Here is a 22,733-nt window from a genome sequence, read left to right as displayed (position 1 = left end):
ACCCCAGGATCATGACCTGAGCTGAAGGTGGATGTCTAACCAACTGAGCCACTTGGGCGTCCCTCTTTTTACTTTTAAAATTTTGTTTATTTTTAAAAGTAAACTCTATCCCCAAGTGGGGCTTGAACTCATGACCCTGAGATCAAGAGCCATGTGCTCCACCAACTGAGCCAGCCAGGTACCCTGGATCTATACTCTTCTTGACTGCCCCCTCACAGTCCCAGCTGTATCAGGGTGTTACATGGCTTCCCATCACACAGACCGAATGACATTCCAGCCTTAAGTCATTCCTTTTCTTTATTAAAAAGATTTTATTTATTCTTTAGAGACATAGAAAGAGCGGCAGAGACATAGGCGCTAGGAGAGTGGCAGAGACATAGAGACATAGGAGAGAAGCAGGCTCCTCGAGGGGAGTCCAATGGACTCGATCCTGCAACTCTGGGATCACGCCCTGAGCTGAAGACAGACACTCAACTGCTGAGCCACCCAGGCGTCCTGCCTTAAGCCATTCCATGCACATCCTCAACCATGTCTTGCTGAAGCCTCTTGTGTCTCCTTGGAGACACAGAGGTCGGCTCCCCTAATGCTCAACGCCCCCACCTTTGTCATGGGGCCATTTCACCTTCTAGATTGGAGGCCTTTCCTCTTGACCCAGGGCAGGTCCTAGCCCTTGAGGACTCTTGTGTTTCCCAAACCTGGGCGCAGATCTGTGGGGATTTGAGCAAGTGCCTCACCTTCCTGAGCTCCACCTGTATTGCCTGTAAAGTGGGAATGAAGTCCCCCACCCCTTAGGGATGCTGAAAGGAATGGGGGAGGAAGGCACTGACAAGAGGGCAGAGATAGAGGGGAAAGGGTGGTCCATATAGATGGGTGCTGAGAGCAAAGGCCGGCTGGGGGTGGGGCAGCAGCAGGACTTCAGGCTGGTGGAGGCGCCTGGTTCGTGGCCAGTATCCACACAAGAACCAAGCTAGTTCTATGACTTTAGGCCAAGGTCAGTGTGGGAGAGGCAGGCCAGGAGGCCTGCAGCCCTGACCTCTCACCCTCATCACAGTCCACGTGTCCCTGGGTCACCATGTGTAAGACACTCTGCCAAACTAGCAGCTCCTATTGATTACCTTCATTTTTTTTTGCTTAAAAATCATCTTCCTTTTTTTTTTTTTTTTAAGATTTGTTTATTTCAGATAAGAGAGAGGCGTAAAGAGAATAAGTGGGGGGAGGGGCAGAAGAGCAAGAGAGAATCTCAAGTAGACTCTACACTCAGCACCTGACCCTGAGCTGAAATCAAGTCAGCCACTCAACCAACTGAGCCTCAATGCAGGGGTTGATCTCATGATCTGAGCTAAAAGTTGGCCACTCAACCACTAAGGCACCCAGGTGCACCCCCTAAATTATCTTTCTTTTCATTGTCACCATAGAAAATACAGAAACGCCTGAAGAAGGAAGTACAACCTTCTCAAATACCTGTTGGTTTCCCATCTCCCAGTGGGCTCGGAGAGGTGCAGAATGCTCCCCAAGGTCACACAACCTGGAGGTGGCTGGGTCAGGATTGGAACCCACAACCACCTGACTTGGAAGGAAGGGGAGTATGGCTTGACAAACACTGGCTCTGGGACTGGCAGCGTGGCCTAGGTAGAAACTTCCCTTTCTGTGCTAGTTTTCTCATCTGAAAACTGGGGAGAACCACCATCAAGCAGGTGGTGAGCAAGCTGTGTGTCCAGAAGCAGGGCTGCATGTCTGGGCTTCCAGTGCAGCTATGTGTGGCCATTTGACTATGTCATGGCCAAGGGGCACTGAGAGTGGTAAGTCAGTTTCCAGACTGGGTCTCTAAGGGGTGGTGTGGCCTTTCCCTCCACCCTTGCCTCTTTATTTTTTTTAAAAAACATTTTATTTATCTGTTCATGAGAGACACACAGAGAGAGGCAGAGACATAGGCAGAGGAAGAAGCAGGCTCACTCAGGGAAGCCTGATGCGGGACTCGATCCCAGGACCTCAGGATTCATGTCCTGAACCAAAGGCAGATGCTCAACCACTGAGCCACCCAAGCATCCCTTGCCTCTTTATTTATGACTGGAAGGTGGAATGGACAGATGGGACTACCAGGAGCCGCCTTGGGCCATGAGGTGGCCTTGGACACAAGGACAGCACATACTAAAGCAAGAACACAGAAGGAGCTGCTCTCCAACACTGTGAGGAATGAACTCTAGATTCTGCATGAAATATATTAACTCATGTCCAATAATTCAATATTACTTTGCATCTTGTTGCCACTTGCCAACAAACTATGTCATACAAATACATATATCATATGACATTGTCTTACCAAAACTTCACTGGTACTTTTTTCCCCTCAAGGGACTCATTTTTACACTGGCCTCATCCTGGGGCGCCTGGGTGGTTCAGTTGGTTAAACGTCTGCCTTCGGCTTAGGTCATGATCTCAGGGTCCTGGGATTGGGCCCTGCATCGGGCTCCCAGCTTGGTGGCGAGCCTGCTTCTCCCTTCCCTCTGCCCCATCTCCCACTTGGGCTCTCTCTCAAATAAATAAAAACCTTTAAAAAAGTAGTAACAATTAACTGGTCTCATCCTGAATATGCTGAAATCAAGGGTTTGGTGAGCTAATTTTCTGCAAATGTTAAAACAAACTCAAATCTATTAAAGCAGAGTCAAAGCCATTAAAACGAAAAAATGTGGACTTCCAAACTGGCAGGAGTGAGGATCTTGCCAAATGCACTCCCTAAAAGCAAAACTAGGCAGAGTTCTCAAAAATAGCCATTTCGGGAAAATCACGACGGCAGGTAAGATCGGCAGTGGGAGAGTTGTGCGTTTTGTGTGAGGTCGCCTTCCTAGGACCTGAAAGTCACTGCCTGAGGGGGTCTGCTTTCTTTGGAACTGAACAGCAGCAGTCTGGAAACGGGAGGGATTCTCCTGGTGGGATGAACAGCAAAGGCCAAGGTCTAAGGAGCCTGGGGTTGGGATCCTGGTTGCAGGAGACTGGTGAACTAGTCAGCAGTCAAAAGGCCTGGAGAATGAGACAGCCACAGGTGGCCCCACAATGGAAAGGGCTGGAAAGCTACGTGGAGAAAGGCTGCCCATGCTGCGTGGGAGAGGTGGGGGGAGCCCCGGCGACCTACGGTTCCATGCACCCAGCTCAAGGGGAGGCCATGCACGTGTGCTGAGAAAAATGTAAGCGAGAGGGACAGGAAGCCAAGGCAGAGCCAGCCTGCAAGCTGCCTGAGCACGGGGCCACTGGCATGCAGCCTCAGTGAGTCAGGTATTTGAACACAACTGCTGAGCCCTCGCTGGCTGAGCTGGAAGTGAGGACGACACCTGAGTGACCCGAGAGGAAGACAGCCTAAACACAAAACTCAAACCTGAGCCGAAGGGCACCTGGGTGGCTCAGTGGTTGAGCAACTGCCTCTGGCTAGGGTCATGATCTCGGGGTCCCGGGATCAAGTTCCACATCAGGCTCCCCACAGGGAGCCTTCTTCTTTCTCTGCCTATGTCTCTGCCCCTCTGTGTCTCTCATGAATGGATAAATAAAATTAAAAAACAAAAAACAAAAACACCCAAACCTGAGCAGAGACATCAGCAGCTACATGCTGTGGGGGAAAGGCTCACCCTACAGTTAGAGCAGCAACTCTTATTTTATTTTTTTTAAAGATTTTATTTACCTATTCATGAGAGACATAGAGACCAAGAGAGACAGAGAGAGAGAGAGAGGGAGAGAGAGAGAGAGAGAGAGGCAGAGACACAGGCAGAGGGAGAAGCAGACTCCATGCACAGAGCCTGATGCGGGACTCGATCCTGGGACTCCAGGGTCACACCCTGAGCCAAAGGCACACGCTCAACCACTTAGCCACCCAGGCGTCCCAAGCAGCAACTCTTAAAAAAAGAAAGCATAGTGATTACCAACTAAGCTCCCTGTGGTGGAGGTAGGGGTGAGAGGGAAGTGGGGGCAAACTCAGAATTCCGAGTTGCTACAATCTATTATTTAAAATGTCCGTTTTGAACAACATAATATTGCAAGGCATGCCAAGAAACAAATGTGACTGACATTGAGGGAAAAAATAGTCAATAGACTCTTTCTCTGAGAGGGTCCAGATGTTGGACTTCAAAGCAGCTGTTATACATATGTTGGAAGAACTAAAGGGAACAGTGTTTGGAGAATTAAAGGGAAGTCATGAAGAAAAGAGCTTAATGAACAGACATGGATTATAGTGAAGAACTCAATGTACGTTCTGGACTTGGAAGCTCCCTTTGATCATCTGGACTCCCACAGTGCCCTGGGCTTCCCAGGCCACGATACTGACCTCTGTGTAGCACCTGCCTGTTTATGTGACTGTCTCTGCGCCCCCACCTCAGCTGCAGGCAGGGAAGGGACGGAGTTGCTTGCTCCCTGTCTGACGGTGGAGGATGGCAGTGGCACCTGGCAGGGCCAAGAGTCTGCGCTGGTGTGAGGACTGGGCCAGTCGTTTCCCTCTGCCTGGGCCTCAGTGTCCTCCCCTGTGAAATGGACCCCATGGGACATGGTGACGAGAGGAGGACTGGGCCCCCAAGGCCTTTGCAACCTAGTAGGGAGATAGGAATGAGTCCACGAGAAGGCAAGGCCATGAGTTTTGTTGTCTGTTTAATTTATTACTGTTTGACATCCAGTGACACTGACATACCCCCGCTGGGCCTGCGGACCCCGGCCCCGGCGAGTCTGACCTGTCCCATAAAATACAGTACGAGGGGTGGACGGCTACACACGTGCATCCACGGCTGAAACTACAGTGACTCCCAACTGCGGCCGCAACAGTACTGCCGGGAAAGGAAAGACAAGCAGGTGTCGCGTGTTCCCCGAGTCATATAATTCTTGTTTTCAACAGTTAATGCTGTTACAAACGCTACTGATGCCAGGACAGGGCCAGACACAAACAGTCCTACATCTTCTCTGCCGTATAAATATGGAAGATTTTCGTTTATACAGTTTACCCCAAGTCTGAAACTACATCTCCTGCTACCCGTTACTGCTAAGGGCTACGCCGCCTCGGCTCTGGAACCAGGGGCCCGGGGTCGAGACTCTGGAATGTTGGGACTCAGTCTTCCTCGCTGCCACTTCCTGAGCGGTCCTGGAGGGGGACAAGAGGAGAGAGCATGATCAGCCCCACCATCAAGGGCATCCCAGTGATGCCTACCTGGGCACTAAGTATGTTTGTTAACTGAGCTGCTTCTGCCAGGTGTGAGCAGGTGGCAGAGGGGCACCTTGAGGCCAACGGTAGAGCAGTCTTTGGCTTCGCCCCTGGTGTCATAGCCAAACCCCCAACATCTTTTTTTCTCCTGAGGACTGGCCTCTGGTGCCCACATTGACTCTTCCTTGTCTGGGAGACTCGTTGGGCCCTCTCTGCTTCCTCCCACCACTGCACACCTGTCCTTGTGCCCCTGACCTGTGGCTTCAATACCACCTTGGTTGTTCCTTTGTAAAACACCTGTTCCTCTGTACAAGTATTTTAAATAACTTGGTAAGGGCCACAAAATGCTCTGCTGAATCTGGACTGGGCAAATGGGGAGCTTTACAGCCCAGATTCGACTCTCCAGAAACACAGGCCACCTCTCTGTAGTCAGGACATCAGTAATGTCCTCATCAGGATCTACAGTCAGGTTTGTTTCGAGGTAGTGGATTTTGTTCTTATTGCAAATGGCAGTATGAGAAAAACAGCAATGATGAAATGGCACTCAATGAGTTTTGCTGGGAGGCAGGCCCCAGGAAATCTCCTTGGCCTCCCTGATTTCTAGAAGTGGAAACTGAGACTCTGAAGTAGTGAAATGCCCAGGTCCCACAGTAGGGAAGGGCAGAGCACCCAGGCCCCAGCCAGAGGGCAAAGCTTAATAGAATCCAGCAAGTGGGTCTGCTCTAACCCTCATCCCCACCCACACCACTGCCAACCGTGGGCTTGCTGCTCATGCAGCTCCCCGCTGGTGTGCAGGGAGTGCGGCCTGCTCCAGGGGAGACGCAACACCCAGATTCCACTCATGGCACTGTTCATGGGACCTGTTCCACACCGTTTTTGATTTCAGAGCATGGGATTTTTGTTTCTGTTTTTATCTACTACCACTGTTTGGAAATCCTACAGAGGTCAGAGCAGAGCCATGAGCAGAGGCCTGGGGGGTTGGTGAACCACATGTGTCACACAGGGTGAAGGCATCATGGGAGCCTCAGCTACACAGGGTACTGTGTCTGCTCAGGGAAGACACATGGGGGACTGTCTGGTAGCGTCTTCCATCCCAGTGCCTCCTGACTCCACCCTCGATACAGACCCAGCCCTACTGGCCTCTGCATGGTGGCCCTGGTGTTATGGAAAGCCAGCTCTGCCCACCAACAGTAGAAGCACTAGTTCCATTAGGGTCATACAGACTTGGTCTTGAGTTATGTGGCATGTTCCACCCTGAGCCTCAGTTTCCCCCTCTGTGGAGTGGGGTGTTAGAGCATTTACCCTCCCAAAGCTGTGACAGAAGATCTAAGACCTGGCAAGGGGGAAAGACCCAAATGCCACTGGCACTGGCTACCTGCTCCTGCCTGCACCAGGGCCCTGGGTGCTCACCTCCTCCTGCTCCTCCTCACTGTCATCATCGCTCACCACTGGCTTGGCTCGCGAACCGCGGCTCGGCCGCCGCCGGCTCCCCTTCAGCCGGTCCTGTGCCTTCTCTTTCCGGCCGAGCTTGATCTTCACTTTGACCGAGCGGGCTGGGATGGGGACCAGAGAGTGGGGGAAAAACACACACATGAGCTTGGGAGAGCACGGCAAGCCGAGTCGGGGTGGCTGGGAGCTGCCTGGCCGTGAGGTTGGTCTGCCCAACCACCCATCGTTGGGACTCACACTCAGACTCAGAGCCTTCCTCCTCGCCCTCCTCCTCTTCCTCGCTCTCCTCGCCCTCACTGTCATCCTCTTTCTCAATTTTCTGCCGCACGCTGGTGAAGACAGACTGTAGGACGATGGAGTCTTCATAGATCTGGAAGGAGACACGTGGGGTTTGAGTGGGCTGGGGCCTGATGGGGGCCACTGGCCCTGCCCTCTGGCCAGGACAGCCTATGCAGGGCAGAGGGTCCTCTGTAACCCTTTCCCAGTTGGGGCCTGGGACGTGAGACTCAGAGAAAAGCATGGCTGTGTTAATTTAGGAATGACTACCAGTTCCTCCCTCCCTTTGAAGGATCCCAGTGAGCATATGCTTCTAAGGGCTCTGAGAAGGTCTGCAGTAATGCTGGAAATGCATGTCCTTTGTTTAAGGCAGCATTTCCCTCAAATTTAGGACTGTAAAATCTCTTTTCCGTGTAGCATCTACCCTAAGCACAGTCAGGAGAAGTTTGCTAAGTTGCAGTAATGTGTGTGTTAATTTCATTGCAGGAAAGGACACATCCACAGGATTCCTTTTAAGGAAGTCCTAGTGAATTCAACGTAAAATTCAAACACACCCACCAGATTGCTCACAGGTCATCTTGGATGGGTCAGACTGAGTTTATTTTCTCTAATCTGCTTATTGTTCTTTCTGCATCTTTTAGTAAGGAATACATTGCTTTTATAATTGACAAAATATTCCAAGCGGTTGGGAATTCTATTGTTTTTTTTTTTTTAAAGATTTTTTATTTATTTATTCCTGAGAAACACAGAGAGAGAAAGAGGCACAGACAGAGGCAGAGGGAGAAGCAGGCTCCACACAGGGAGCCCGACGTGGGACATGATCCCAGGTCCCCAGGATCAGGCCCTGGGCCAAAGGCGGCGCTAAACCGCCAAGCCATCCAGAATGCCCTGGGAATTCTATTTTAATCAATTTATTGTTTTCGTTTGTTTTTTATTTTTTTAAAGTCTTTTTATTTTTAAAGATTGTATTTATTTATGCATGAGAGACACAGAGAGGCATAGACATAGGCAGAGGGAGAAGCAGGCTCCTCACAGGGAGCCAGATGCAGGGCTTAATCCCTGGACCTGGGATCATGACCTGAGCCAAAGGCATGACCTCAGCCAAACCACTGAGCCACCTGGGTGTTTCCTTGTTTGTTTTTTAAAGTAGGCTCCATGCCCAGCATCGAGCCCAACATGGGGCTTGAACTCATGACCTGAGGGATCAACAAACACCTGAGCTCAGATCAAGAGTTGGACGCTCAACTGAGAAACCCAGGCACCCCTTAATCAGTAAATTTTATTTATTTATTTTTTAAAGATTTTATTTATTTATTCATGAGAGACAGAGAGAGAGAGACAGAGAGACAGAGAGAGGCAGAGACACAGGCAGAGGGAGAAGCAGGTTCCATGCAGGAAGCCTGACGTGGGACTCGATCCCAGGACCCAGGATCACACTCTGGGCTGAAGGCAGACGCTCATCTGCTGAGCCACCCAGAGATCCCCTTATCTAGTCAATTTAAAACAGAGCAAGGGGCATGCTTAATTGGGACCCAGCTGCAAAGACAGTAAAAATTAGGAGTGGGTGCCCTCCAACCCAGGTGCCTCCTCACCAGGGAGCCCTCGAGGTTGAAGGTCTGAGCATTCTGGCACAGCAGCATGACGTCCTTCTCCAGGTCATTGAGGCTGCGGTACTTGTGGTTGCGGATGCGTTCCTGTGGGTGATGGGAGACGCAGCCTTAGCTTGGGAATTTGCCTTGTGCCCAGGGACCTTGAGGCCAGGAATCCCTTTGCCTCATAAGGTCATGGACCCAGTCTTTTGGGTGCTTCTGTAGACTTGGAAGGCTGGGCCCACTGAACACAAGAGCTGCACTGCTGAAGCTTAGGCCATGGGTAACCCTGAAGGAGCTCTGAGGAACCCCAAGAGCCTGTGACTAGGACCCCGGCCAGACAGCCCAGGCTCTACTCAGTCTGCTCTGTGGTCATCTTTCCCATGCACCCCGGGGGGGCCCATATGGGGGAGGTACTGGGTCAGATTCTCCAAACATCCCTGCAGAGAATCCCCACTTCCCACATCTTATGCCAGGGTTACCTTTATCTTCTTGAAGTCCACAGGCTTGCGGATGAGCTCGTAATACTCGGGCAGCTCCTTGCGGGAGGGTAGCTGGATGAACACCTCGCTGAGCTGACGTCCACTACTACTGCAAGGTGGGACACAGTGGGCGTCACTCACAGGCCCTGCCTGCTCGGGGAGCCCCCACTTGGCCACCACCCATTGCTTGAGGAATGAGAAATTCAAAGCACTTTGGAGTTATTTCCTGTACATGTACTGTCTTGTGAGTTCTGGAACATTCTTGAGAGGAAAACATGCAAAGAGAGGCCAGGAATGCATTTGAACGCGGGCTCTGCCCTCACCCAACCTCCAAAGCCCCTGGAGGAAACATTGCCAAATGCTGTGCAATAGAAGCCTTGGCACTCGAAAGAGGTAGAATCATGATTACACCTATGTACTTTGCAAAAATCAGTTTGCTTATGGTGGTTGGGAGCAGTAAGTGCCAGTTCTCAAAGAGAGACCAGTTTTTGCAAGTTTTGCAAGCATGTCTCTCATAGGCAGTACTTAGGAGCAGTGAACTTCAGAGAATTTGGCAAAAACCCGTGGAGGAGAAATGCCCCCTGGAAAGACCCTAGCGGAAGACCTGAGCGGTTTTCTAGTTCTTGCAATTGGGAAAGTACTGGTTTTTCACAAGGGAGCAGAGGAAAGACACTGTGAGCAGCCCTGAGATGTGGCAGGGTCTCAAGTGCTGTCTCCTGGCCCTCACTTATGCAGGTGCCGTGTACTTGGCCACCAGGCTGTGCCACGTCCAGGTCTGGATCTGTCTGGGGCCAGGAGCTCGAAGGGACATCACTCCTCAGGCCTGCCTGAGGAGAGTGAGCAGGCACTTCAAGGACTGGTAGACAGGAGAAGACAACTCTTATGAGTACAGTCTCCCTTTTTGGAGACTGGAGACAGGAACCCAGCCCCAGGGGTCCAGGCTGCCAGTGACCTGGTCAAGGCCCTGCTCCAAGGCTTGACTACAGGTGGCTTGCCCTCCCTTATCTGTGACCAACTGGATACAACATGGGGCACGATGTGGCTGAAAACACAAGCTGGAAGGAAGGGGGAGGCTGACACCCCGACTTCACACTGGGAAAAAAGGCTGGAAGGCAGAGGCCCGAGGTGGGCTGTGTCTGGGCAGGAACATGTGTGTCAAGTATCCAGCACACAGCAAGGACTGAATGGTGGTATCTGTCCAAAGCAAGCAAGGTGCAGGACCAGATTCCAGCTCCTGTCTGTCAGGCTTGCATCTCAGGAGACCCCCAGCTGTGGGAAGGGGCCCAGGGGTCTCGCAATGCACAGGAAGCCCAAACAGGCAAAAAGCTTCTGGGATCCCAGCCGGGAGCAGCCTCGGGGAGGCAGTCCTAGCAAAGCTGCTCCTTAATGCAATCGTGACACTGGGAGCATCCAGCAGCAAAACCCAAATGCCCTCCCTGGAGTAGCAGGCTTCCCACCTCTCTGGGAATAGGCTGGTGGGCGGTTTGGCCAAAGACAACTAGAGCTTGTTTACATGAACTCTGAAAACGAGAATCGGTAGCAGAAGGCACTGGACGTTCTACCTGGGACAGGCAGACCTGAGCCGCAGGCCACCACTCACCAACCTCCATGTCCTGCTGCCCCCCAACCTTCTCGGAGCTCCCCTTTCTCATCTTGACAGCACTATCATGATACTTTTGACCATGATGCACAGTGGAGGTCACATCTTTCACTCTGATCCAGGACATATACCTACAACCGTAAAGTACTAGAAGTTTCCCTGCACGGGGGTCTCCCTTGCTAAGTAAGATGAACCGTTTTCTCCACTATTTCACTTTTTAGAAATGCCAGCTGAGCCACTAAATTAATTTTGCTGCTCACTAATGGGTGTGGAGTGTGCTCTGCACAGTGCTAAGACTGGGCTCTCCAGGTCACACGTTTTTGTGCTCCTCTGTGGCATCCATGAAGGGGCTGGCCCTCGAGGGAGCTCACAAAGTGGAACACTAGTACTGGAATAAAATGGAAAGTTTTGTAATAAAATTCACTCACCTCCATCAGTCTAAGAAACTGTGGCAGACATGAAAGAATGGAAAGCAACGGGGTCCCTCTTACAAAACTTTGGAATAGTGGCATCATTGAGGAATATAGACCTATGTGGTCACTCTATGCCTGACTTCACTGGTGCAATGAGCTCTGAGCATGGATGGCCTGGAACCGGGTGCACGTGATGGAGGGACAGGGCACCAAGACGATGGCGGACTTTTAGAGCCACCTTTTCTCAGACAGCAAATCCACTGCCGTAAGGTTTTAGTTGCCAACATGCCGAGATGTCACTTTTAATCCTTAGAAGTCCTCTGGAAACCCCACCCCACCACCAGGCGCTACTGCAGCAGGCTTGGGGCCTAGAGCCTTCCAGGCTTGCTCACCAGCCCTCTTCACCTCTGTGGACTTAGAGGTGGACAAGTCACAGCTGCCTACCTCACACGGAATAAAACAGAGTCTCTCTGGTGGCAGCTTGGCCCTCCAGGACAGGCTGCCCTGGTGTCTGACATCAGCATCCCTCTCTCCTACTTCCTCAGAATCATCAAAGCCACTGCTCCTCAGGAAGCCCAACTACAGCCCTCACATCGCCTCAGAGCAAATGTCAGCTCCCCCTAGGTTCCCTGTAACCCTCACTCCCCGCCCCTCACAGAGAGTAATCAATAAGAATGTGATGAGAGATAAAGGCATGGATTTTCAGTGCTCAGCTCCTCGAGGTAGGCCAGGCCTCATCTTGAACTTGGTGTTATGGGCTCTTGCACGGTCAGCTCCCAGGTTTGGCCGCCTCCTTCATCCCTGCAGGCACATGCAGCACCAGCTCACTCATCTCAAGAGCTGCCTTATGCCCTGTGGTGGGCACATGCCACACGGTTCGCTTGTCCATTTTCTGCTGACTGGTACCCAGGTGTGCTGGTCTTGAGTATCATGAAGCAAGTGGCCGCAGATGCTTACGTCCAACTGTTGGCTTGCACTTCTTTTGGGAACACACCTGGAGGTGAAAATGCTGGAAAGCATGGCAGGGGCGCTCAGCTTCAGTAGACGCTGAGCCCCTGCTTACGCTTCTGCCACTGGATGGGCTCTTCTCATCCTATCAGCTTCACTTGCTGTCACTCCTTGTCGGTGTAGCTGTTCTACAACGTGGGTACAAACTGGTATCTCCTTGTGATTTTAATTCACAATTCCTTGATAAGCAGTGAAACGTGACACCCTTTCATAGATGGAATGGCCACCTGATGACCTCTTTTAGGCAGTATCCATTCACATCTTTATCTTCCCTCAGACAGTCCTTCGTTGGATGTGTTTATTATAAATGCCTTTTCCAGTCTATGGCATGTCTTCTTACTTTCTTGATGGTGTCTTTGGGTGATAAGATAAGATCTTAGTTGTAATCAAATTCCAATTTACCAATATTGCCTTTTATACTTGGTGTTTCTCCTGTCTTGTCACAGAGGCACTGCATTTTCTTCTAGAAAGGTTGACAATTCAACTTCTTTATATTATTAGAAATGAAGCCAGTCACCTAGACTGGTGTCTGTCCATGGCAGCTGCCATTTCTCCTACCAGAGCCCATGTGGCTGTGTCTTTACTGAACCAGAACACAAGCCCCAAGGACAGAGACCTTGCCTGTTTTATTTTCCGCTCTCTCTCTGGCACCTGGTACACCATAGGTGCTCAATAAACATTTGCTGATTGAAGGAAGAAATAGCTCAGGGTGAAAGTTTCAGGGTCAAGGAACAGGGTTCAAACTTGGGTGTCACAAAGGTAATCTCTGAATAAGGGTGCCTCCCTGCCCTCAACATTGCATGGTTGTTTATACACGACCCTGTTCCAGAAAAGACTGGCAGCAACTACCAGGAAACCCCCTGCCCTGAGAGAGCAGTGTGCCCGTATCTGCCTCATGTCTTATGAGACTTGCTCTGAAGAAGCTTCTGCAGGCAGAGTGGTCTGGAACTGTCTCTGTCCTGGCTTTGTGTCTGGCTGCCCTGGCAGCAGTGGGGATGGAAGTAAAGGAGTTTGAGAAAATCCTGAGGCTGTGAGGAACAGACCTGTGACCTCCATTCAGACTGAAGCCTGGGCTGTCACCCGGTTTGGCAATAAGGGCAATAGCAGCCACTACCACGCATGTGTGTGACAAAGAGAACGATGAGGATGCTACTCTCCTGCTTCCAGACACCAGCTCCCAGAGCAGGGATTTCTTTCTACCTTGTTCACTGCCCTGTCTCCATTACAGTAGGACAGGAGACAGCTGGGACCCAGAGTGGTCAAGGCCCTTTGCCTGAAGGCCCAATTCCTCCCAAATCTAGCCCGGTGAGCACTTCTTGCTGAATGAAGTCTGTGGCACAAGTCTAACTCTGTGGGGGTAGGACCTGGTCTAGTTTCACAAGCCCCTCTTGGAGCCTGAAGAGCCCTGGTAAAGACCCTTATTATTCAGCCCACCCAGATGGTGTCTGCCTCCCTATGGAAATGGGCCCTCCCCTCTGCCAACTCAGGGCTTTGGTGGTGCTGCCCAACACTGAGTCCCCACCTCTCTCCCAAGACTTGCAGGGTACCAAGTGCTGTACCTTCACCCATCTGGTCCCTGGTGAGGTGTCCAGGCAAAGGCCTGGGACACAAGCTAGCTAATCAGAGCCCTTCCCGTGACTTGCTATCGGGAGCTGAGGAATGAGAGGCTTTCTTCTTGGGGTGGGAAGTCTTCAGGACAGAGGGAGCCTAGAGTGGTGGCAGCCATGGGTCACTGTAAGGGGAGAGCTGGTAGACAGCTCTAGGTCCTAAAAGCTAGTCTTTCTTTCCTTTCTTTCTTTCTTTCTTTCTTTCTTTCTTTCTTTCTTTCTTTCTTTCTTTTTCTTTCTTTCTTTTTTTCTTTTCCTTTCTTCTTTCTTTCTTTTGCTCTTTCTCTTTCTTTCCTTGCTTTCTCTCTCTTTCTCCTTCCGTCCTTCCTTCCTTCCTTCCTTCAAGATTTTATTAATTTATTCATGAGAGACACACAGAGAGAGGCAGAGCCATAGGCAGAAGGAGAAGCAGGCTCCCTAGGAGAACCTCAGGGACTTGATCCCAGGATCACAACCTGAGCCAAAGTCAGATGCTCAACCACTGAGCCACCCAGGCATCCCCCAAAAGCTAGTCTTCATTAACTCCTCTATGGCCTTCCAGTGAAGGGAATCCCTAGACATGAAGATCTTAGAACTGACTTCCTGACACGCAGAGCCCCAAATTCCAAATGTGCCTTCAATGTGTCCTTAAAACAAAATTACAACATGCGGAGGAAGAATCAAGAGAATCACAATAGACCAAGAGCCCCCCAAATGGGACAAAACCACAAAGTCTCTACATTGAAGAGGTCATCCACCCAGGTCCCTTTCCAACAGATGGAGAAACCACAGAGGCAATGAGAGCTGGCAGGCAGGCAGGGCTTGATCACAGGTCACTCCCTACAACCAACTCAGGGATCCCTCCCACCCTTTCTCGTATGTTACACTAAATCAAGGGTCAGCAAACTTTTTCTGTAACCTGTGTAAATCTTTCAGGTTTTGTGGGCCATCCCATCTCTGTCACAACTACTCAACTCTGCCACTGTTGCACAGAAGTAGCCACAGACAAGACACAGAAAAGTGAGCTTTGGGTGTATTCCTATAAAACTTTTTTATAAACAATGAAAAGTGAATTCCTACAATTTCATGTCATGGAATGTTATTATTCTTCTGATTTTTCTAAAATCTTCAAAGAAAAATCTTAATTCACAGGTGATACACATACAGCCAGTGGGCCAGATTTATTCTTTTGCTGGTTCACCGTTGATATGAATTCTAAAAACAACAGAGAGAATATCGGGGAAGGCAACATACTGCCTGGTGTCCTCATGTTCTCATCCTCTGACCAGTGCAGACACGCAAGTAGATCAGAGCATTATTCCTTTGCCCTCAGGTAGGCACAAGCAATCAATTGAAGGTGGTACATAGGACATATATTATGAGCCAAGTATGGAGGGGGTCCCAGTCTGCCAGGAAGGACTGTCTCTTAGCCCTGCTTTCCTTCCTAGAGTCAAGTTCAATTCACCTTCCCATGACATTGATCAGTGATAACACCAAGCCCCGGGACCATGTTCACTTTCGACCCTTGATCAGTGAACTGAGCCTACAAGGTCCTGGATACAAGCGGCTCAGGAGTTTCAAAACCGATTTAACTAAAAACAAAACAAAACAAAACAAAACAAAACAAAAAAAAAACTGATTTAACTGCGAACTATCTGAAACAGAATCTCAGAAGGTTTTTCATAAATAAAATTTGAAAGTGAAATAATGAAACCTTCTTTTCTTTTACTTAATTCTTTTGCTTAATTAGTACACAATTACTTTCTAGGTTCAATTTTTTGATGTGTTATAAAATCATGGAAAATTTGAACATCAGACAAGTGAGAAATCTGATGCACTTAGTTACAAATTCTTTATGAAGAGCCTCTATCTGCCAAAAGGGTAATCCCTGTGTTAGGCTAGCTGTTGGCACCTACTTTGCATGTCCGCACAGCTTCCCCAAGCAAACCATGAATGTTACAAGGCCTTGCACCATGCCCTGTGGTGGCAAGAGCTCAGAAGACATTAGCTGTGAGCGACGAGGACAAAGAGCTGGAAGCCCATGACCTGTTCACGGCACTGCAAAGAACATTTCTCGGGATGAGAGAAGGTGAAAAGAAGAGGCAAAGCCAGCCCAGCTCCCCCAGAAGCCATGGCCAGGGGCAAGTGGAACTGGTCATGAAAGTGTAGGGGGACTGGGGCCACCATCTGTGGGCCTGGTTCACTGGAGCCTTGAGAAGCGTGTTTCCTGACTGGAATGAGTCGTATTAGCAGCCTGCTGGTACTTCTGGGAGCCCCTGGAGTGCTGAGGGGCTCACAGCAATGGAAGCTCCAAAGCCCCCTCTGAAATGGAAGAGATCGCTGGATGACCCTGCTGGAACCAAGGGTGCTGGGGTTTCTTGGTCCAGTGGGAGCTGAAAGACCCACCTCCACACTTGCCCGAGGCCCTCACACCCACTCTTCCTTCCCTAACTTTTAACATCAGTTAACTAACGTTTTTAACTAGTTTCACCTTGGAACTTTAACCTTTTAATTCTTTTAGCTAACTGTCTTTTAGCTTTATTTTAAAATTACCTATTTTGTGGTTTCTCATTTATTTGACCTGGGACCTTTTTATTCACCCTCTAGTTTGTTTTTTTTTTTTTTTTTTTTTTTCTTTTCCAGAGATTTTGAATTTTCCTTTTATAGGAAACTTCCTGTCTTACTTGTTGATTATCTTCTATTTTCGTGACCATTTCTTTTTTGTTTTTCCTGCATACAGGAGCACACACTTGCCGAAATGCACGAGCACTTTAGAAGGATCTCACGCAGGACTGTGAGGGAGGTGGAGGGTGCAACTTGTTCACCCAAAATTTATTTCTGGGGTCCGGTGTCTGTACCCGTACTGTTTTGAGCTTATATGTAATTCTAGTTTTAAGACCGTTCCTAGACAGCCGTCCTGTTTTCTTTGGTGTGATCCAACTGCACTGTGGTGATACACCATCAGCAGGGAATGAAGTCTAAGGGTGGAACCGGCAGGATGACAAACAAGGCAGATGCAACTTCATCTAGCAAAGTTGGTGGTGGCCTCAGAACTGCACAACTCAACAAGGCTGCCGGGGCTAATCCTTCTGTGGCTTAGAGCCCCCCTGGGCCCTCAGCCTGGCCTGCATCTACATCAGGTTGGCCTGGGCCTTAATGATGGGTATCAGCACTTTTCTTAAGACCTGTCACCTCGCTGTTTCTCAGGATAGGCTCTCGGCTGAGTGCCAAGCAGAAAGTGCTGACTCTAGACCCAGACCCAGAGGGCTAGCTTCTCCTCTTGAAGTGGATCCAGTCTGAGGTTGGGCTCTAGAGGAAGGGCTATACAGCTTTCCAATGGCTGAGGCTGGAGAATCCTGAGGCCTCTCTGATCCCCTCTGAAAGGGCTCCCAGGCTGCCCACCCTTTACTTTTTCCCTCAAGGGGACTGGAGCCACTTGCAGTTAATTACCTTTCCTGGGGAATGCTTTAGCCAGACAAACTTTCCTGGGGCTTGCTACATTGCCTGTTTTTGTCACAAATCAACGTACAAACCTTTCAACTCCCAAGAGTCATCAGCTCTCTGATTCTCAATAGGGAAACACAGGGCCCCTGTAAAGGTAAGGGGAAAGTGCTAACAAGTTTTAGGTAGTGGCTGCCAGGCCCAGGCTGAGGCTGCTATCACAGATGTGGCCAGGGCCCTTCATCATCTACAATGCTAAGTTTAGGGCTGGTTTCTAGGCGGCATGCCTGGCCCATGATCTCTCATTTGGGGGTCTCTATAATTCCATTTGGGGGATTCTACTTCTATGCTGAGGACCCAGAAACTGAGGCAGGGAGATGGATGGTAAACCCAGATCTTTGTGATACTCAAGCCCTTCAGCTCTTTTAAAGCTGCTGCCTCGGGCAGCCTGGGTGGTTCAGTGGTTTAGCACCGCCTTCAGTCCAGGGCATGATCCTAGGGACCTGGGATCGAGTCCCAGGTCAGGTTCCCTGCGTGGAGCCTGCTTCTCCCTCTGCCTGTATCTTTGGCTCTCTCTGTCTCTCTCATGAATAAATAAATAAAATCTTAATAAAATAAAATAAAATAAAATAAAATAAAATAAAATAAAATAAAATAAAATAAAATAAAAGTTGCTGCCTACTGGCAGGGGAAAAAGGGTAAGGGAACCCTGAGGGTCTGCTCAGTGGGGCTCAGCCAAGGGAGGCTTAGCCTGGGCAGTCTGTACACACCCATCTTTCTAAGCAATCAAGAGTAACTTGCAAGGATCTCCTAAGAACAAAAACATTCTCTTGTGTCAGTATGATCAAGTTCAGAAAACCTGGCGCTGACCCTCTACTGCCCAGCATGTGGTCTTCACAAGAACCGTGATTCTGCCCTATAGCTAGTAATGGTCGAGCTCAAAAGCCCAGTGGGGAGCACAGGTGCTATGAAGGGTCCTCTGAAGCCTGCCTGCTTAAATGGCTCCTTCAACCAGAGACGGTTCTGTAAAATCTTCCCCAAAGCACAAGGTAATATGCTCCAGAGCACACACCTACTGACTAGCATCTGCAGACACTGCCTTGGCTACCTGCTGCCGGTTCCCTATGGAGGATTAAGGGATGAAGACACCAGCTGGCAGCACACACAGCCCCTTGACAAGGTCCCAACCTGCCCGGGAATATGTGCCTAATGTATTTGCATGTTTAGATTTTTTTTTTTAATTTTATTTATTTATGATAGTCACAGAGAGAGAGAGAGAGAGAGAGAGAGAGAGGCAGAGACACAGGCAGAGGGAGAAGCAGGCTCCATGCACCGGGAGCCCGATGTGGGATTCGATCCCGGGTCTCCAGGATCGCGCCCTGGGCCAAAGACAGGCGCTAAACCGCTGCGCCACCCAGGGATCCCTGCATGTTTAGATTTTAAAGAAAAAAATCCCTACCTCCAACATTCTTTCTAAATTCTGGTTCCAATTCTGGCTAGTAACCAAAGGGTTCCTCGATGCAGTCTGAGATTCCAAGCACCAGGGAGAAGGAGCCCTGTGAGGTCCTGCATGTGGGCTCAGCCCATGACACCCTACTGCCTCAGCTGGCTTTCTCTGCACACAGGATGCCCATACCCTCGGCCTCAGGGTATGGCATATGTCTCTGCATATGTTGCCCCCTTTGCCCATGACACTCTTTTCTTCCTCTGCCCCTGGAAGGGCCCTGCTTATCCTCAGGCTCTGCTTATGTGGCACACTTCTTCATGCCACACTAGATCATAGGGGCCCCGGGCATGGCAGTCCTGAATCTGAACAGGTAGGAAGGGAACAAAAGCTTTCAGATCAGGATGGTACCTGTATGTGGACTTGGATGGAAGTACAAAGATAATATCAAATGTGACTGCTCTGAGATATTTAAATACAGCTGGGGGAGATCTTGAAATATGTAATCAAAAGCAACACCTGGAGCGATGCCCACTGACAGAAGGGTGGCCCCGCTCACACAGCAGCTACTACTCTCGAGTCACTGCATGGAGACACAAGCCGGGCTCCCATGGGCACTGGGCACTGAACAGCAGCACCAGGCCCTCTTGCTCAGCAAGGCAGACTTGGGACATATCGAATCCAAATGCTGACAACATCCTGTGATCATCTGCTGGTGTCCAGGGACAACTGAGCTGTACGATTTGTTCTCTTTTCGGGCTTCATGTTTAACTCAAATATAGAATTCAGCTAATTATAATGTTCTGGAAAGTTAAAATTTTTTTTAAAAAATATAAATGCCTCATTTTCTCTTCTGGAAATGAGCTATATTGGAAGTCTGAGACAAGAAAGTGTGTGATATAGGCTACTTCCAAATTCAGTTTGGAACTACTTTGGTTCTCTTTGGTGTGGTATAGTGTCTGGTCCCTCAGAACCTTCCAGGTACCTCTTGAGTGTGCCATTAGAATTTAACCTGATCCAAAGAGAGGCCTGACCTTTGCACTGGGCTCCTGGGAGATGGTCTCTTAGCCTTGGCAATGCCTTGCCTTCTGGGCTGCCTTTGTATTAGCTGGGGCCCTCTACCCCAGAGAGTGTAAGACTGTGATTTAAGACAGGAGTGATGGGTCATGTGGCATCCGCTCAATCCACAGAGGAGCTAGAAACTGAGGCCAGCCATGTCAGTGGTCAGCTGTGTCTCTGTGAATAGTTCCAATAAAAACTCTAGACATCCAGCCTTCCTTGGTTGGCAGTGCTCTATGGGTCTTATCTCCTAATGCTGTCAGGAAAGTCAGTGCTGCTGGCAATGCCCTGGGGAGAGGACAGCTGGAAGCTCCACATACAGAACTCCCCAGGATGCTGCCCCCTGATGCCAGGCCTTGTTCTTTCACTATAACAAACCATAACTGTGAGTTTAATAGCTTTCAGAGAGTCCTTGAGCAAGCCTAAGAGTGGTCTGGGATCCCTGAACTGTGTAGTTGGTATCAAGAGTGAGGGTAGTCTCACTTCTCACCCAGTCTCACAACAGGGTGAACCGTGTGAGATTGTTTTCCCTGTGGTTTTGAATTTAATATGTTAAAGAATGTCAAAAATATCCATTAAATAAGTTGGCCTTTCACCTATATGTCATCTTTGAAAGGATTTGCTATGAGGTAACTTTTTAAGCAGGAAAACATTAATTCCCAAGTCTATGTGCCCTGATTGATCTTTTCCTAGGGGCCACCGGCAAAGTAGCAAGCAGATGGACCCACTTCAATCGCAAACCAAGAGTTTCTCAATATCATCATGTAAGAGGCTTCCTTTAATGATCTTTTATACTATTCCACTTGTAACTTCTTTACATTTCCTTCTACTGTAATGGAGAACTCCCATATTTGTGATGTCACCCATTCCAGGAAGACTCGGGGTAAATGTAAACCCTCTAATGAGGTGTCCAGCCACACCGGTTTCATGCCAGCTGGGAGTGCAGCTCTGTGGCTTCAGAGTTGGGGCTTCATCAAACAGGATCTCAGCCTCCTGCAGGAGAACAATCTCAACAAGGGGTCATGGAGCCCTGAGAGCCAGTTTTAGTTTCAGGCATGACTTATTACCCCATCTTGCACATGCTGGAAGAAAGCTGTTCACAGCAGCTAGGGCAGTCATTTCCTCTTTTCTCCCGTGATACAGGCTAAGGCTGATGCTCAGGGGACTTTTGCAGAAAGTCACAAGATGACTAAAAAATAGACCATTTTTTTTTAAGTTTGAAAATATCTAAGATCTTATCGACAAGTTGAGGATGCTGTTTCCAAGTGTCCTATTTTCTGACTTTTTAAATACAGAAGTGTAACATACTACAGGAAAGTATGCTTATCAAATGTTTATCCTGATGAATGTTTTCATGTCTCGAGGTAACCACTGCTCCTCACCCATCACCATGGATTAGCTTTCCAACTTCCCGTAACTTTAGGAAACATCCAGTAGGTACTTGTTAGTGTCTGGCTTTTTTCTGCCAAGAAAATGACTGTAAGATTCTCCTGGGGAATGGCGGAATGCCTGTGCTGGTGGTGGTTAGAATTCTGCTCTTTGATTAGGCCACCACTGATATGTTTTCCTATGGATGGACACTGGGCTGTTTCATTTGGGACAGTCATGATCAAGGCTGCTATGCATGTGCTTATATGTGTCTTTTGGTGGACACAGGTGCTCAGCAATCTCTGGTTTATGACTAGGATTAGAGTCTCTGGGTCAGAAAGTTTAGTGTCAAAGAATGGTCTGCTCCCGTAAGTAGCATGTGAAGTCCAACCACTCCATGTCGTTGCCAACACTTAAAGGAGTTTTAGGCATTCTGGTGGGTGTATGGAGGCGTCTGGTTTTACTGTGTTACCTTTTTAATTTTTTTTTAAGATTTTACTTTACTTATTTGAGAGAGAGCACGCACAAGCAGGGGGAACAGCAGGCAGAGGGAGAGGGAGAGGCAGGCTCCCCGCTAAACAAGGAGCACGATGTGGGGCTCAATCCCAGCACCCTGGGATCATGACCCCAGCTGAAAGCAGATGCTTAACTGTCTAAGCCACCCAGGTGCCTCTATTGTGCATTACCTTGATGTTATGATGTTGATGCAGTGATCCTGAGCACCTTTTCACATGCTGATTGGTTACTGGGGTATCTCCTTCCGGGAGAGGTCTGTCCATGACTTTTGCCCATTTAAAAATTTCAGTTGGTACGAGTAATCACAGGCTTCGTGAGGGTATCCTTGGATGAACAGATGTTCTTAATTTTAATGAAGTCTACTTTATGAGTCTCTTATGGTTAGTGGTGCTTGTGTCCTATTCAGGAAGTCTACACCTACACTGAGGTCATGAAGATTTTCATCAATGCCTTCTTCTAGAACTTTGTTTTACCTTTCACATTTACATCTCCATTTCAAATTAACACATGTATAAGGTGTTGGGTAGGGATAAGGTTCATCTCCATGTGGATATCCAAAAGATCAGCATGACTCTTTCAAAAGTGCATCCTTGTTCCCTGCCTTCAAGGGTCTTCTTCATTTTGATAATTTTAAGCCTCCCTCACAAGAACATTGGGAAAAAAACACTGGGATGAATCATTTTTCATTGGATTTTTACACATTTATATTTCAAATAATTGTTGACTCTTCCATTTTTTCCTTTGTGGAATTTGCCTCAAAGCTGAAGTTTGCAGATCAGCTCAGTATTTTTCCTCCAATTCAGATGTCATATTTTTAGGGTAAGCAGATGAGCTAAAATAGGTCTTTCTCACTTACTCACCTGTTTCTCTTTTAATAATAAAAGATTCTTTTTTAAAGGGCAATTTTTATCCTTTATTGGGTACTACAATCATCACCCCCCCAAAAATTTCATACTTGCTAAGAGCCTCTCCACTGAGAGAGGCACCAAGGGCTTATACCATGACACTTTTCCCTCCTATAGATGACAATTTACCCTGACTTTGCTTAGTGGCTAACTGCCACGTGTTACTCTACAATCAGGCTTGACAACCCTCCTATGACTAGGACAGCTGCACCGGCCTGTATGCACCAGGATGGTACATACACTGGGGAGCAGAACACACTGAGCCTTGAGCAACATGCAGTCCTCATACCTGTAACCAGCTCCTGCTGCTCCACACGACCTACCCCAAACTGGCAGGACGTACACACACTCCCTTGAAGGGCTTGGGAGAACTTTTCTTATTTAAATGGTACTTGTGACCCACAAACAGATATGCTGCAGTTTCCTA

At 48.9% G+C, this 22,733-nt stretch overlaps 1 protein-coding gene across 6 annotated transcripts in view; it reads right to left on the bottom strand.

The window, feature by feature from the left end:
* Nucleotides 1-4,609: 4,609 nt before the first annotated feature.
* Nucleotides 4,610-22,733, bottom strand: part of SMARCA4 (SWI/SNF related, matrix associated, actin dependent regulator of chromatin, subfamily a, member 4) — a 93,929-nt gene continuing 75,805 nt past the window's right edge. For 4 of the 6 annotated variants that reach the window (XM_041762097.1, XM_041762099.1, XM_041762100.1 and 1 more), the window contains 5 exons: nt 8,967-9,075; nt 8,488-8,589; nt 6,857-6,989; nt 6,581-6,723; nt 4,610-5,110 (listed from right to left, as the gene is read on the bottom strand). In XM_041762097.1, the coding sequence (XP_041618031.1) occupies nt 5,078-5,110; nt 6,581-6,723; nt 6,857-6,989; nt 8,488-8,589; nt 8,967-9,075 (520 nt within the window). In that variant the 3' untranslated portion in view covers nt 4,610-5,077. The remainder of the gene's footprint in view (nt 5,111-6,580; nt 6,724-6,856; nt 6,990-8,487; nt 8,590-8,966; nt 9,076-22,733) is intronic. The other 2 variants (XM_041762098.1, XM_041762102.1) reach the window with 1 other exon arrangement.

The sequence above is a fragment of the Vulpes lagopus genome, chromosome 7 (assembly GCF_018345385.1).
Source record: "Vulpes lagopus strain Blue_001 chromosome 7, ASM1834538v1, whole genome shotgun sequence".
Classification (NCBI taxonomy): Eukaryota; Metazoa; Chordata; class Mammalia; order Carnivora; family Canidae; genus Vulpes; species Vulpes lagopus.
Note: the sequence above shows the minus strand (reverse complement) of the source record. Positions and strands in the feature narration are given on the sequence as shown.